Genomic DNA, 15,989 nt, shown 5'->3' with positions numbered 1-15,989 from the left:
TTTAAAAAACACATAACATGTCACAATAAGAAGAAATAATCCTTTATTGATCCCCCGAGGGGGAATTCGTGCACAACCTTGCTCAACATGTATAATACAAGCAGGAGCAAAACTAGGTTAAAAGCAATATTTAGAATTGTGAAGAATTAAGAGATTTTTTGTGTCATTGTGAGTTTTAGATATCATCTGTATGAATGAGCCATTAATCACAATTTGCAGTTTTCTTGATATTGTGTGCATTTTATTTCATGAAACACTGACTGTGGATGTTATGAGAAACAATGACTTCTCCTTTACAGAGGTGGTTGCGAGTATGCATAGGCGTGCGTACACGTACACATGTACTGTTGACTTAAATAAAGGGGTTTAAGAAATGGCAGCTCAGTGTACTCATAGTCCAATGTTGAAAAGAGAGTGCCAGCTAGAGGAGTTAAAATACTAAATATTAATTTGCTGCAGTGGTTCATGAAGCAAATTTTAAGCTTCGTTTTCCCATTATCCTACTACAGTTTAATAAATCATGTCATTGGGAGGGGTGTTCCATTCATTTCAGTGGGAAAACATGATTTGAAATACGAGTGCTTGAATTTCGGAGCGTGATTGCAGAATGATAATCGTATTCAAGGCACCACTGTAATTTAATTATTTGTAGATTCTTATTTTACACAACTGTTTTATTGAATTTCATTTGGTTGTACCAATGTACCTAATGAAATGGGTTGCATGCCTTAAACGTAGGTGCTAATTGTTGTTTTTGTAGTCTTTGCAGGTGGTGTGTTGGGTGAAGGCAATAGATGGCGCTACGTAATTTAAGATGCGCCGCGCTCTTGCCATTACGGTAATGACGTCACCCCACCCCCTCAGCTCACACGCTACTTACCAGTCGGCCAGAATTTTGGCGCAGTTTCGCATCAAGCTAAAACAAAGGACGTACGGTTATTTATTTCTTCGTTTAAATTGAAAAATATTTGCGGCATCTAAAGCGTTCACGATGAGTTCGATCAACGTCAAAAAGCTGAAAGTAAACGAACTTAAGGACGAGCTGAAAAAGCGTCGCCTCTCCGACAAGGGACTGAAGGCCGAGCTGATGGATCGCCTACAGACCGCCTTGGATGAGGAGGCCGCGGCCTGCGATGAAGCGGCTGACGAGGATGAGGAGTTAGAACAGGCCGCCGAACCGGAGTGCATGGGGGAAGAAGAAGAGGGAGAGGGTCCGGTAGTTGAAAGCATGGAGGCTAACGAGCAAGAAGCCGAGGTAGAACAAAACGGAGCAGGCGACGACGACGACGCTGCTGCTGCTGCTACCACCACCACTACTACTACTACTACTACTGCTGCTGCAGCTGCTACTACTACTACACCAACTACTGCGGCTGCTGCTGGCGAGGACGAAGAGATGGGAGACGGGGAAGACGACGACGACGACGAGATGGATCCCATGCTGAAGCCAGACGTGGACGACATGGAGAAAATAGACGAAGACGACGGTGAGCCAGAGGAACAGGCAGCTGAGGGTGAGTCTCCTGAATTGATCTCGTGGAGAGTTTTGTTTTCTCTCCTCTGCTGTAACCCACCGCGGCGGAGAGCTGGTTGGAACTGAACGCAGCATATCAGAGCGTCCATGTTTATTAGCTCGACGGCGTGACCTTAACTGGGCTAGGCGTTAGCTTCACAGTGACGCAATTTTGCGACCACGAACGTTAACACAATTGGCGTAAACATCATTTGATACCGTTAAATTCCCTTTTTAAAGTGAAACGAATAGTCGTTAGCTGCGTAAAACGTGTGCACGAAATGGTTGAATAGGCGGTCTGGTCGATTACCTTGCTTGTTAGCTCGCTCGCTAGCGTCGTTTTCTTTGTTTGGGAGAGCTCATTAGCCGGCGGGCGACTAAATTGGTTTCTGCTGTAGGAGTTGCGAATTTGACGGCCTACCATTTCTGAATGACTATTTTTGATACTTTAGCTGTAGCATTTTAGCAATCGCTCTTTCATAACTGCCGACGCTTTCGGGGTATAAAATTTCTTCAAACGCATGGACGAGTTAAGCTACCTAACTGTAAAATGTGTTGGGAAAAACGAATAAGTGCTGTAAAGTACGTTTAGTCAACGTTACGTTATCCGGGGTTCGACGAATTAGCGTTTTAAAATGTGAATTTTACAGCTCTAAGCCGCCATTTTAACTCTGCCGAAGCTATAGAGGGACTGGGGGTGTCAGGGCAGTTAGCAGGCTCACATTTCCTTGCATGGTGCATTACCTCAAGAATACAGTGTACTTGTCCCACATTAACTGTATTTTATACCATCTGTAGGGTTATTGTTCTCATTATAATACACAAAATTGTTTTCCCAGCCCCACCACCTCTGCTCTTAAATGTGCATTTTGGACCAGCTTGTATTGTAATTAGACTCTGGTCATCACATTTGTATTCTCATGATTGTACTATTGTGTAATAATATGAGGTGTTTCCAGTTCTTTAGCTTTTGATGGTCGACTATGTAACTGACTGAACGGGCTTTGTGGGCCAGAAGCCCACTGCCAGTCCGACCTCTCTCAAAGGAGCACCTCATTATATATCTTTGTTCTATTTTCAAAGGGGATGCGGACAAAGACACGAATGCTGATCAGAAGAATAAGAAGGGTGTTAAGAGACGCCGGGAGGAACATGGAAGGGGCTACTTTGAATTTATTGAAGAGAACAAATACAGCTGGTAAGGATGGGACAGAGCAAAATGGCCTTCAGCATCCCTGAAGTGCCATCATAGCTTTGTTTTGTATTGGCTTTAAGTGCCGATGCACATATACTTAGCTAGCCTTTCAAGAACATTTTATAAAGATATAACCACTTTCTCACATGTTTTGAGGGCTATCCCTGACTGCTCAGAGAACCTTACCATTATTTATCTTATTACATTGTTTTAAAATGCTCTGCAATTTAGTAGAAGGAGTGAATCTCTAAAGTCAGCTTTAAATCTGCTCCTCTTAACGCTTAACATTTTGCTAAGCCAGTTGTGTCCTCAAGGTGATTCAAGGCTGCTCACCAAGAACCCAGAGGAATGTAGCAGATGTACACAGTTCATTCAATGGAGGGGAGGGCCTGAACGGGGTGGTAGCTGAGAAAGGAGGGCAGGCACATTGTAAAAGTCTGAACGTCCACAAAGGAACTCGCTCTTGATCGTCCATCGTTTCCCTCGCAATTGTAAATAATTTTCATTGTCCCCCACTCTTTGTATGATGTCGAGATTCTATTTCTGTGTTTCTGTCTCATGGATCATGTCGTGTGTGTGTGTGCGCGCGATATCATGGTGTGAGTTGGCTGGCGTGTTACAAGATTTTTTTAAATTTTTTTTATTCCCCCCTGTGCTGATGACATTATGCATGGTATGCCTGGTCTGTACACATATACCTTCTTCGTGATCAGTGTTTTCATTGCGTTAACTTTTTAATGGCACAAAACCAAATGAGTTATATATTAAGGTAGTAATTACATCATTGGCCTCTGACAGACCTCTGAGCATATTAAAGAGTTCTATTTTTCACCTGGATGACCAAAATTATACACTGCTCCATTAGGATGATTGGATCTAGCACACGGCCTTGCTTGGACATTTTTGAGTGGCTGTCACTATATGATATTATTATTATTATTATTATTATTATTATTGAGCTGAAGAGGTTTTCCATGGCTTATTAGTTTTCCCCAGTATAGCGTCATCTTTTAAGGAGCAGTACTATCACATGAGCATGTTTTTTAGAACCCTCCTGTGATTTAGGGACCCGATCTTGTGCTACAGATTTGGTAAGTTACTGTAGCCTGTATTGCTTGACATACTTTATTCAATTACAGTGGAACCTCCAAATTAAAAAAAATGTTTTAAGTAATTTAAACATTTATCTTGGATGGATGGGTAATTCCTAATGGACCTTATGCACAGCAGCGCATGAAGCATTTCTGGTGGAAAGGTCAGGAGGCATAACAGTTTCCATTGTCCAACTGAAAAATGGGTCTTACTGAAAAATAACTAGTCGTTAAATATGTCATAACCTGGGCTTGTGTTAGGTATATTCAAATGCTCACTGCTAGTGCTTAAGCATCAACTCAGTTTTGAGTTGAAGCATGTTTCCCCCTGTTGTCACTAATGCCTTAACATGCCGACTGGAAGTTCACACGACACGTTACACCAAAGTGCTGTGAACATGGAGTCTATTTGATATACACTACAAATACGAAGAAGTAAATACTACTTACTTGCCCTACGAAGGTGACCGACAGACATAATAGAGATGGAACGTGGAGGCGCCAGCAAAGCGATAACTGTCACTGTTGTTTTATTCGTGTTGATGCTCTTTATGGTTTTCAGCAAGCAACACGAACTATTCAGTCTGTACAAGTGTGTTCAACACGGCATGCTTAGTAAAGGTTTTTATGCAATCGGTTGATTGAATTGCTCATATTTTACAATGCAGACAAACCCTATTTCAGATGCTACTGTTTGATATTTCCAGTTCTGTTTATCGTCAGTGCTTTTCTTTTTGTTGTCAACCAAAACACGTGGTGTTAATCCTTCAGATACTCGCCGAGCGGAAGTCTCATGTAACTGAATGTTGATGCAGAAAACGTTGGTAAAACATACAAGTATTTGTGGGCCATTTTGCCGTTGGAGGTTCCATTGTGACAACGTGTAATACACTTTGTCAAGCCATTTCCTACGCAATGCAACAACACTAAATAGAAAGTCATTCAAGTCCTTGCGTCTCTCTATATAGATTTACTTGTAAGGTTTGTGGCGGTGCTGTTGTCTTTCTTACGTTTAGATTTCACTGGATGCTGCAAGGTAAGTGTCTGTCCAGGATCACAATATATACTACTGCCCACGGCGGGTAGAGGCTTGCTAATGTAAACCCCCCCTTCCCCCCTCCACTTTTCAGCAAGTGGTGCCCATGCAGTTCAAATGACCTTCATCATCCAATTGAATATGTATGGTCTTTTTTTCCCCCCCACCCCCTCCAGGGCCTCATTTAAGTCACCTGTGCCCCCCTTGGAGGAAGAGGATGAAGAGTTTGATGACACCAAAGTCTGCCTGGACAACTGTAAGTCATCTAATAAGATAAATGACTGCAACGGTGGAATTAGTCTTTTGTTACTTTCGTCTGGCGCAGTTCGTGCACAAGCCAGGAGTCGCAACAAAAGCAAATGGTACCCAAGAGTTCATTGTTGGATGTCTGGAAGATGTGTAGCTTCTAAATCGATGAGGAGCACTCAGCCGAAGCACAGGCCGCTGCCAAGGCCTGATAATGATAAAGTCCTCCAATAGACTGTTGACTGTCCAATAGGTTTAATATTCCAGTTGACAATTTACTGTTGTACTTTAGGTGGGGTACATTTTTCAAAGAAAATATTTCAAAGTGTTTGGCAACTAAATAGAATATAAACGTGAGTCTGTACTAGAATAAATCCACCCTACCACATAATGAAACTTTGAATTGCCGTCAGGGTTCCTACAAATGATCGTTAATATACACTTTTTAAAAAAACAAAATGAGTAAAGGTAAGAACATGCAGTAACTAAACAATGTATTTAATTAGACTTGCTCCATCTTGTGATTAGTTATTTATTTTACTTTGTAATGGCCTCCCAAAACCACGATCTAACCATTAATTAGCTAATGAAGCTATTTTATATTGAATACAGCCGTTAACGTGTGTGGTCTTTTTCCTTTCAGACAACTGCGACCTGCATTTTAAGGTGTCGCGAGACCGCTACAGTGCCTCGTCGCTCACAATGGAGAGTTTTGCTTACCTCTGGTCCGGAGGCAAGGCCACATATGGTGTGAACAAAGGCAAAGTCTGCTTTGAAGTGAAGGTACTGCAATGATGAGAAGCGCTTTAGTCTGGATTTATTTTGTCCAAACTTCCCGGACATTTCCATTTTAGTCCCGTTCAAAAATGGGTATGTATGAATATATGTAATCAGCTTGTTCCTGTGTGCCTGACAGATCACAGAAAAGATTCCAGTGAAGCACATTTCTAGTAAGAACATGGAAATCCACGATGTGCAGGTCGGCTGGTCGTCGTCCGCTTCATCACTGCTACTCGGTGGGTTCCCTCGTTCTAGCTTCGCCCTCAGTATTTTGTGTCAGGCTTGTTATGCGCCAGCAATGTTGTTATATGTTGCACCTAGATAAGCGAATCAGGAAGTGTTGTATCCTGTTTTTGTGAGGCATGGTTTGGTTGTCGTACTTTTCGGACTTAGGTGTGATGAAGGCCAGAGTGACCAGTACAATCACTTTAGGTCGGCGTAAGCTTACTATGGTTGATTCTTTAAACAGCCAGTGCAAAACAATTCATGAATCTTTTCTAGAGTCCCTTTTACTGAACTGTTTTAACAGAACAGTCGGACTTCTAGTTGGTCTGCATGGATGTGGAGCCACACAGTGTCATGAACTCCATTGACTTGTTCACGCAGCCGTGTTTGACCTTTAAAAGGTGTGTACTCTTCGTGTTACGATTTAGGCGAAGGCAGCCATTCATACGCGTACTCGGGGAAGGGGAAGAAGACTACAAACTTTGTGATGGAGGACTTTGGTGAAACTTTTGATGAGAATGACGTCATCTGCTGTCTCACTGTAAGATCTTTTTTTTTAAATATAATTGATCTCATTAGATGGTCATATTTGATGAGAATGTATTTAAATATACAATCCCTTCATCTCAGATTATCTTTATTTCTTTGTTCAGGATTTCGACGGAGACGAGCTGGTTCTGTCCTACTCCAAGAACGGTGGGGAGCCAGCCGAAGCGTTTCGTGTGAGCAAAGACGAGCTGAACGGCCAGCATCTTTTCCCTCATGTCATGTGCCACAATTGCGCCGTGGAGTTCAACTTCGGCCAAATGGAGACCCCGTACTTCCCTGTGCCCTCTGAGTACACCTTCATGCAGCAGGTTCCTATCGACGAGCGCGTCCGCGGGCCCCGCGCGCCCCAGACTAAGGCCGACTGTGAGGTAGGCTGCTCAACGTCGTGAGGAATACAGTCCGGCGTTGTCATTGCTGTGTATGTTAACCTCTCTCTCTCTCTCTCCACTGTTGCGTGTTGTAGATCATAGTGATGGTTGGCTTGCCAGGTGCGGGCAAGACCACGTGGGTGAAGAACCATGTCAAGGAGAATCCTGGGAAGTACTACATCCTGGGAAGTGACACAATCGTGGAAAAGATGATGGTCAGTTGTGGCACACGCATACTCTGTCATAGTTGCAGGACTTAAAGGCCTCCGTCGCTAAAATGAAATTCCACCATTTGGAAAAGTTTAAGAAAAAACGGGCGTGCAACGCTTTGTCAGTGAATTTGTTCCGTTCGTTTTGCAAAAAATGTCAAGCACACATCTGCACTGTCGTTGTTGCACCTCGTCAGAATAAAGCTGTCCTGCCCGCTGGAAAATATAGGCACTTTTATTTTGTAGGTGTCGTGGGAAGTGTTAAGTGAATATTTGCAACATGTCTTCCAATCACAATATGCATGATTGGCAGGTGGAAGGGGACGAAATCATTTTAAGCATACATTTTTCAATCAAATTATTATTATTATTTTTTTTTGCTTTAACCCTGTTTTAGTATCGCTGTAGGAAGTGTAAGCAAATGGATAAGCCCAGTTTGCTATAATTTCGTTGTTCCTTCTTGAATCCTGTCATACAGATCAACACCCCAAATCGGCAGCCAAAAGAGTACAACAAACTGCTTGCCATTTCCCAGCGTGCACCTCTTTTCTTGGGAAAGTTCATTGAGATTGCCGCCCGTAAGAAAAGGAACTACATCCTGGATCACGTAAGTCACCTTAGCTTTGCTCTGCGCGTCACGTCGAATAGAAACGTTAACTCTTGGCTTGTTCTTCCCCTCCAGACTAACCTGTCTGCCCCTGGCCAGAAGAGAAAGATGTGCTTGTTTGCCGGCTTCCAACGCAAAGCCGTGGTGGTATTCCCCTCCGAGGACGATTACAAGGAAAGGGTTCAGAAGAAAGTCATGAGTGACGGCAAAGAAGTCCCCGAACATGCTCTTCTCAAGATGAAAGGTGAAAGAAGCAGCAAGGCAATCGTTTGCTGGTGGGACGTGACAAAGTACATGTAGTTACAAATCTACTTGAGTGCAGTCAAAGTACTGCACTTTGCCACTCAAAGGGTTTTTTTGTTTTGTTTTTGTGCTCAAGTCATCAAAACGTGGTTGTATCAGTTTAAAAAATATATACATTTATAGTCTTTAACGCAAGTCTTTTCAAAGAAGTATTTGTTGGAGCTTGACCATATAACAGATTTAATGGCCAATGAATTAAGAAAAATGATTATATAAAATGAATGCAAATGACTTTTTTTTTTGTCTCTTAACGCTTAACACCATATATTTATTTATTACAGGCAGAACATTTGATTGTTATACAATACAACAGGGAGAAAAATCGTTGGATTTGAAAGTAGCTAATACTGTCCGATTGAATTGGCTGTCCCGATTAATTCTGGCTCTAGGATCTGCACTTGTACTTGAGTATAATAACATGTGAATACTTTTGCCCCCCTTCTGGATTTGTTGCCAAGTAATTGCTGTCTTATTGCTAAGCATGTTGCTGTGTGCGTCTGTCACAGCCTTCTATTCTCTGCCCGTGGAGGGGGAGAGCTTCAGCGAGGTGCTCTTTGCCGAGCTGCCGAGGGACGACGCTGCCAAAGTTTTAGAAACGTACAAAGAAGAAAGCAAGAGCGCCCTGCCTGCCGAGAAGAAGCCCAACCAGGGAAGCACCACACCCAAGCGGGGCGGCGGGTCCCGCGGGGGCGGTCGCGGAGGAAAGAACCAGTTTGGCCGCAGCAGCGGGCCCGTACAAAGGGGTGGCAGCGGCGGAGGCCGTGCGGGCTTCCAGAACCGAGGCAACTTCAGAGGAGGTGAGAGGCATGTTTGACACCTGAGGTTGTTGATGAAGTATTCCCTGCGTGCCTCAGGCTGACCTTTTCTCTCTTGGCAGCCCCCAACCCTCGCGGTGGGTTCAACCGCCCCCCTCGGGGCTACATGCCACCCCCGGCTTACAGAGGCGGCTACCCCGGCCGCGGCAGCTACAACCGCAGTGGCGGTCACATGCCCAGCATGGGCGGATCCCCCAGAGGCGGAGCGATGAGGGGCAACATGGGCCCCAGAGGCGGACACATGAATAGAGGCGGCCCAATGAGCAGAGGGAACATGAGCAGAGGCGGCGGCATGAGTCGTGGCGGAAATAGAGGACATCACAACCAGGTTGGTGGATGGCCGTTAGCAGAGTCTTGTGAACGTTCAGGAACGCTTGTTCACCTTTTGTTTGTTTTTTTCGGCGTGCTTTGCAGTTTCAGCAGAGAGGCGGCGGCCGAGGCAACTTTGGCAACAAGAACGGCAATTTCAGCAGGAATAGTGGCGGTTATAGCAACAGGAACGGCATGGACAAGGCCCAGGCCTTCAACCAGAGCTGGCAACAAGGGGTCAGTGCTTTTGTCTTTCTCTGCTGTTGAAGCATTGCTATCTCTTGTGTCTAAACAAGTCTCGTTGTGCAGTTCTGGAATCAGAAGCCATGGAACCAGCAGTATCAGCCCAGCTATTACTAAGACACTTGTTGTAATGGACTAGTGGCCACACTTAAAACTACTCTAGCCACGGACCATCATCCCTCCTCCATCAACGCCATTTTTCATAGAACCTGCTTTTAAGAATCTAAAGGCCGTATCCCACTGAGGAGCAAAAGTTTGCGATGGTAGCGAATGTTGATTTCTCGTCAGGGTTCTTTCAAGGTGGCATATGTTCACCAACAGTTTTTAGAGGGATCATCAAAACTTTTAGCTAACATCTTGGCAACCTTTCACGAACCCTGACGCGAAAAAAACAACATCCGCTATCCTCATAAACGTTGGCCACTCAGTGGGCTACAGGTTTAAGACAAGCAATGTGGTCAACATTCCACTCCAGCGGGAGACCAGCCAGCGCGAGATCGACGTTCTCTGAAGATCGAGAGACGCATGTACAACATTAATTTGGTTTTCTTTTTATCTTTTGTTGTATATTTCATTTGCTTTGCACCACTTTTAAGACATGCTTTTAAAAAAGAAAAAAGTTTGTAATATCAAAAACCAGAGACTTTTTTTTTCCCCAGGGATGTGCATTTTTAGTTGTTTTTTTTCCCATTTTCTTCATTTTTGTTTTATTCTTAACTGTAAATATTAATTTTGTGTAGTTAAAAGAATTCATATTCTCATTGTGGCTTCTGAAGAATATTGTTAGTGTCCACTGTGCAGTTAACGCGAAGCCGCAGATAAATTCCAGTTTCAGTCTTTTGTTCCCACCTTCGAAAACTGTAAACCAACTTTGTAGACCTCCAATAAACACAATTTGTTTGCTTGTTTTCTCCTGGTTTATAGTTTATGTTCAAAGGTGTAAAAGACCTTTGATTAGCCTATTTGGAGAGTCATCGGCCCGCGTTGGTGTTCTATGATCTCGCCTGTTGTGATGTGCACTGAATAGTTCCGCTATTTGAATCTGAATGAACAATTTGGCTACGTTTACATGGACATTTATTCAGATTAAAATCCTGGTAATAGAATAAAAATGCTTCATGTACATACTCGGTTTGGAATATTGTAACCCGATTAAGATTTTATTCCGAACAGGAAACGTAGTTTGTCGATTGTTAGCTGATCGACGCGCATGAAAATACGTATTTCGTAACAGGCCGACTTTGCCGTGCATGTTTGTGACGTCATACACGTTTGTTATTCCTGGAAGCTAGTAGAAACAGGGCGAACGAAAGACTGAACTGGGACATTTACAGCTCCATTAAGAAGTGTTAACGCACCGTAACAGCACCAACGGGAAAAAATATGCGAAATAACGCTAACTGTTTGAAGTACAAATGGGCGGGGCGATGTTTTGTTGACACGGAAGTCGCTACGGCTTCTATTTCCGGTATATTTGGTCAATCTGCTCATGTCAAAAATGATTTGTTACGATCGAATGTGAGAAAAATGTGGCAATGTGCTGCGTAAATCCTAATCGGATCACAATGTGTCCATGTAAACGTCGCCATTAACTGTGTTGTTTTGCCTTTTATGAGTTCCTTTTCGCATTTATTTGAATAATCTCATGGCAGGCCAGCGTTTTAATGCGTCCAGCCTGAGCAAATGTGACCACTCCGCCGAGTCCACAAGTGTGCCAGTAATATGGCTATCAAGCTGATTGAAGTGCAACTGAAAACGTAGCCAACACTTTCAAATCAAAAGGAGTATTTCTCCTCCTAATTTTGATTTTTGGCTGTGCTCATAAATGCATGTCGATGGTATAGCAGAGGCAATAGCTGAGTGCACATCAGGTAGCACATCAATCACCAGCAAACAAGGGCTACACAGTGTGCATTTCAAATCTTAGATGAGCAAGCCATTTCTGTCCCGGCTATTATTTCTTTCTCCATGGCATAACATTAACACCCTGGTTCCTTCCTCGTCATTTCAGAGTCCCCGCAGACTAAATATCTTTTTGTTTTACCCAAAGGGATGTTAAACAAGCATGTAAATACTCCTAAAAAGTGTTTGTTTTGTGATGACGTGTTAGTTTGCCCCAGTACTGCTTTTCCACCCTTTTTTTTGTGAGCAGAATTTTGGTTTCAAAAGACGCTATATTTTTATTCCTTTTGTTGCAGGTTGTATATCAGGTCCTGTATTAAACCAACCATGCTACAGCTTGTCTTTTGTATCCTAACAGATTTTTTTAATGCCTCGATTCTATTAAAGTTAAATACCGTTGTGTAATTTAATGTTTGTCACTGTGCCTTATTCATAGTCCCACGATGACAGTTATTGTCGTTTTTCAAATTTAAATTCCCACATAAAACAAATAGCAATCTACTGCAACTTCACCTAGCAATCGAGTGTCAATTACAGCCTCTAGAGGGCGTATTTGCACGGTAGTGGACAAACTATAATGTATATTTCAGATTCCTTTATGACTATCAATTTGAGAGGAGATACAAACACCTTTCTGTACCCTATATATATGAATATAGTGCTAATACTTGCTTAGTATTGCCAGCGCAGCTCTTTTGTCGAACCTTGACCGCGTTCTCTTACTATCACGAACACACACACACTTTAATAATCGCATGTCTGGGTTTGCCCTGGGCCATCAAGTGACGAAATACGCCGCTGAATACTGTCCTACACCTCTGCGAACTTCAACCACACTCTGAAAGGCGAAACACATAAATCTCTTTTTTGGTGGGGTCTTAGGTTTTGCAGTTGTACCTAGCATTTTTCCCGCGTGTATATTCAAATTTAGATGTTCAAGCAACATTCCCAGCACCGGCTGCTTTCCTCTTTTGACCTCCCACCGTTGCTAGAGGGGTGAATCCACTTCCTTTGCAGACAGACAGACTGGTCCTCGTCTTCTGTTGGTGGCCTCTCAGCTTTGTTTACCTCCGCCAGCAGCATATTAGGGAATGACAAGACCCCCTACTCAGACAGCAAACAATGTATTAGGTATGTTTGGCCCTGTCTAAGCCTGACATCAGCTCACGAGGACCCCCACTCTCGGTTCATGTGAATAGCCTGCATGTTTCTCCCTATGTGGCCGTGTAGCTTGTCCCCACTGTAAATAAAGCGTTACAAGAAGCGTTGTCCAGGCGACTGTATGTAATTGCATTTGAATGTCATCATGAATCTGAATCGGGAAGATAGTAGCAGTGGACGAGCGCACAAGGATGGTGGGCAACTGGTAGGCCGCATCTGGCCCATGCCCCCACTGAGTGGCCCCCAATAAATTTTAAAACAAACCTTTTTTTTTTTTAAACACATTTTTTGTAATATTTCCCCCCCAAAAATTGGGGAGTGCGAACTTATGAACATGCTTCCTCTAATACAGCACCCACCTGCATTACTCGCAATTCGGCATCCGCGTATTCACTTATTCGTAGATTTTTTTTCCCCAGTATATTTTTCAATAATTTTTCAAAGATGAAGTAAGCCCCCCAAAGTTATTTGCAATAATATGTTCTATGCGCATTCACTAGTCTAAACATGGCATTCTGATTAATATTGCGTTTGTGGAATATGAGTTAAGCAGCAAAATCCACTTTAGCCATCTCAGGGGGTGGCCATTTTGTCACTTTTGTCAACTCAAAATGACATCACAATTGCTCAGGGATCAGGTAACGACCAATCACGGCTCACCTGTTTTCTGAAGCTGAGCCACAATTGGTAATTTTCAGTGCAGCAAGTGGCAAAATGGCCGCCCCCTGACTCATATTCCACAAACGCGTTAATAATCAGAATGCCATGTTTCGACTAGTGGGCTTGCATACATATTCTTGTAAAGAAAATGTAGTGTTGACTTTGCCTTTAAATGTTTTTGGTGTGGGGTTTTTTTGTTTTTTTTTGAGTTAACAAAACGTTTTTTTCATGTCTGCCTCACAATTCTGAGATTCTGGGTTTCAATTTCTGCTCTGGCCTTCCTTCCTGTGTGGAGGTCTTGCGTGCAGGTACTCCGGATTTCTCTCACATTCCAAAATATCTCAGGTTAATGAATTAAGGACACAAGGATGCCACATATGTGGTCAAGACATTTTCGTGAAACAAAATAGTTTATTTTACCAAACATAAATTCATTCCTATTGTATGTACACGTGAGCCAGAATTTGAATGACTGCATGCAAATTCAAACTAAAAAAATGATTTCAAACTGTACAAAATATATATAAAAAAAAGTGCTCTTTGGAGGAGTGCGTGGTAACTCCCGTGTGATTGTCCGTTTAAATAGGAAGTACTTGTTATAACTCTTTAAATATGCCACGAAGCAGTGTTATATTATTCCCATATACTGTAAGACTATTATCGCTGTTTCCATGAGGTTGTCTTCACACTATGGAGACATTGTCCATGGTGCACGCGCACCTCTCCACGATCATGTTGGGAAACTCCGCCACTTCAATCTCAGTGTAGTCACCCTTCTTCACCAGGTACATGATGGGCAAGGGGGCGCTCTCAGACACCGTGCACCTCCTCTCCCCGAAGCCGTAGTTACGCTTGGGCTGCCTGCAGCCTCCGGTGCACCTGAAGGCCTGGTACCCCGCCGGCTCGATGATCCAGTACTGCGTCCATGTGAGGGCGCGGAAGTCGACGAAGTACTGCTCCCTGCAACATGTGCCCTTACTCTGGTTGACATCACAGTCTCCGCGAGAGCTGCAATACAAAAGATAAGAGGTAGGCTATAGTTAGATGACCGCTGTTTCTCTTGATTGACTTTTCTTTGAATTTTGTTTGTTGGGTGCCTCAAATGGGCCAGGAGTTTGTTAACTACGCCCCTGTTGATTTTTTTCTGTTGAGGTGCTCAAAACAAATAAATGAACATCGTCACATCGTCAGTCACATGACCAAAATTTGTGTGCAAGTCAGACAATATCATAGTAAATATCTAGATGATATACTAATACTGTTAGTAAATATTTGTATTAAAACATTTCAAGCCCATGAATATTAAGCGATTATAATGGTAAATATTGAGTGGTGGTAACTATTCTTATTAGCTCATTGCACGCCGTTTGTTCTCCCGAAACATCATAATTACCGTAAATAGTTTATTAAAACCATTCAATTGTAAAAACTATAACGCAATCTAACGAAAAACGGTAAGTACACTTAACGACGTATTCTTACTCCGCTGTGCAAACTAGTTCTTTGCGCGCTGTTCGTAACCTAAAAAAAAAAAGTCTTGTGTGAACGTTTTCCGTGTAATGACCTTGTCATTGCTTGTTGATTTACACTAATTCAACTTGAACATGACTACTGACACCCTTTGTTCCTATGCAAGGGGTCCAAAAGGTGACAGGTAAACACCCCTCCCAATACAAAAAAAAAAGAGGGGCGGGGGGGGGGGGGTTGCTGGGGGTTCGTGGGCTAATTGTCACATCGCCACAATATCCTGTATATCAAAAGCTGGCGCCCTTACCCGTACTCTTCGAGGTTGAGTGTGTAGAGGACGAGCTCGGGTTTGCCCAAGGTGTTGTCCGTCTGCTCCTGGGTGGTAAAGCGCACACTTTTCGCCACCTCCGCCGCATAACTGCCAGGTCTCTCGCCCTCGATCCACACCTCCAGGTGCATGGGCGTCTTCTGCTGTTGAGTCTTCGACCAATAATGCACGGCCTGGGTCACATCAAAGCTCTTCCAACCGGTTTCGTGAATGGGGATCAACCTGTGAACGCGAGGCGATCGTTAATTAGATTTCCTGACCCCATTTGACATTTAATTAGATAACGAACAAAAGCGCAGACTGGATTTAACATCTAACCGTGAGTCCACGAGCGAGGTGCGGTTGGATCCGTTCGGCAGCTCCTCGACCCAGTAGATGCTGACTCGGGCGTTGCTGACGGGCCGGTGGTTCTTTCTCTCCACCGCGAGGCGCTTGTGGTACGAAGCTCTCTGGTAGAGTTTGAGCTCGGCCATGGTCACCTCGCTGTTATCCGGAATCATTGCCTTCATGTCGAACATCATTCGATGCCGAGTGGTGTCAGAGTAGACATATTCACCGGAAATGTCTACCATAAAAAATAAAACAGTTATTAACATCAAGCATTGAGGAATTGCGGGTAATTGAGATTCATGCGTAAATTACGCACCGCACTTTCGCACTTAAAATTAATTGATTTTTTTTTTTTTAATGACAAATTCTTACCAGCATTGCCGGGAATTCCTCTCAAAATGCCGGCCAGGCTTGGCAGAGATCGGCGTCTCCTGCTGTGGTGCATCTTCAGCATTGACAAGTACTTGTTTCTGACGTGAGCTGGGACAACCAAGTTCTCCAAATCCCTTTTGTGGATCTTTGGAACCTCATCCAGGCCCAGTTTGCGCAGGAGCACCTCCTTCATATCCTGATGCGTAAAAGCATTGGCCAAGCCGAGGAAGACGGTGCACAGGACCCAAGCGCGAAGGAAATCCATGAGGAAGGTCTTTAA

At 43.5% G+C, this 15,989-nt stretch overlaps 2 protein-coding genes across 2 annotated transcripts; one reads left to right on the top strand and one right to left on the bottom strand.

Annotated features, from left to right (window-relative positions):
• The first annotated feature begins 843 nt into the window (after positions 1–843).
• On the top strand, positions 844–10,398 carry hnrnpub (heterogeneous nuclear ribonucleoprotein Ub). The gene is made up of 14 exons (XM_086018268.1): positions 844–1,514; positions 2,597–2,711; positions 5,012–5,091; positions 5,725–5,864; positions 5,998–6,097; positions 6,515–6,627; positions 6,740–7,003; positions 7,099–7,218; positions 7,691–7,819; positions 7,895–8,063; positions 8,629–8,919; positions 9,000–9,265; positions 9,352–9,483; positions 9,556–10,398. The coding sequence occupies exons 1-14, from the start codon at positions 992–994 to the stop codon at positions 9,604–9,606; spliced, it is 2,493 nt and encodes an 830-aa protein (XP_085874394.1). The 5' UTR covers positions 844–991; the 3' UTR covers positions 9,607–10,398.
• Positions 10,399–13,760: 3,362 nt separating this feature from the next.
• On the bottom strand, positions 13,761–15,989 carry lft1 (lefty1). Its single transcript, XM_086019209.1, has 4 exons — positions 15,710–15,989; positions 15,326–15,572; positions 14,987–15,229; positions 13,761–14,220 (listed from the first exon to the last, which is right to left on the bottom strand). Exons 1-4 carry the CDS (start codon positions 15,972–15,974, stop codon positions 13,896–13,898), a joined length of 1,080 nt encoding a protein of 359 aa, XP_085875335.1. The 5' UTR covers positions 15,975–15,989; the 3' UTR covers positions 13,761–13,895.

Source organism: Filicampus tigris, chromosome 20 (genome assembly GCF_054856515.1).
Source record: "Filicampus tigris isolate MCC_2025a chromosome 20, RoL_Ftig_1.0, whole genome shotgun sequence".
Lineage (NCBI taxonomy): Eukaryota > Metazoa > Chordata > Actinopteri > Syngnathiformes > Syngnathidae > Filicampus > Filicampus tigris.
Note: the sequence above shows the minus strand (reverse complement) of the source record. Positions and strands in the feature narration are given on the sequence as shown.

Coding starts and splice junctions, on each gene's coding strand:
- hnrnpub (XM_086018268.1), top strand. CDS start 992: ATGAGTTCGATCAACGTCAAAAAGCTGAAAGTAAACGAACTTAAGGAC. Junction 1,515..2,596: donor AGAGGAACAGGCAGCTGAGG/GTGAGTCTCCTG, acceptor CTATTTTCAAAG/GGGATGCGGACAAAGACACG. Junction 9,484..9,555: donor ACCAGAGCTGGCAACAAGGG/GTCAGTGCTTTT, acceptor CTCGTTGTGCAG/TTCTGGAATCAGAAGCCATG.
- lft1 (XM_086019209.1), bottom strand. CDS start 15,974: ATGGATTTCCTTCGCGCTTGGGTCCTGTGCACCGTCTTCCTCGGCTTG. Junction 15,230..15,325: donor ACCTCGCTCGTGGACTCACG/GTTAGATGTTAA, acceptor TCGCGTTCACAG/GTTGATCCCCATTCACGAAA. Junction 14,221..14,986: donor CTCAACCTCGAAGAGTACGG/GTAAGGGCGCCA, acceptor TTTGTATTGCAG/CTCTCGCGGAGACTGTGATG.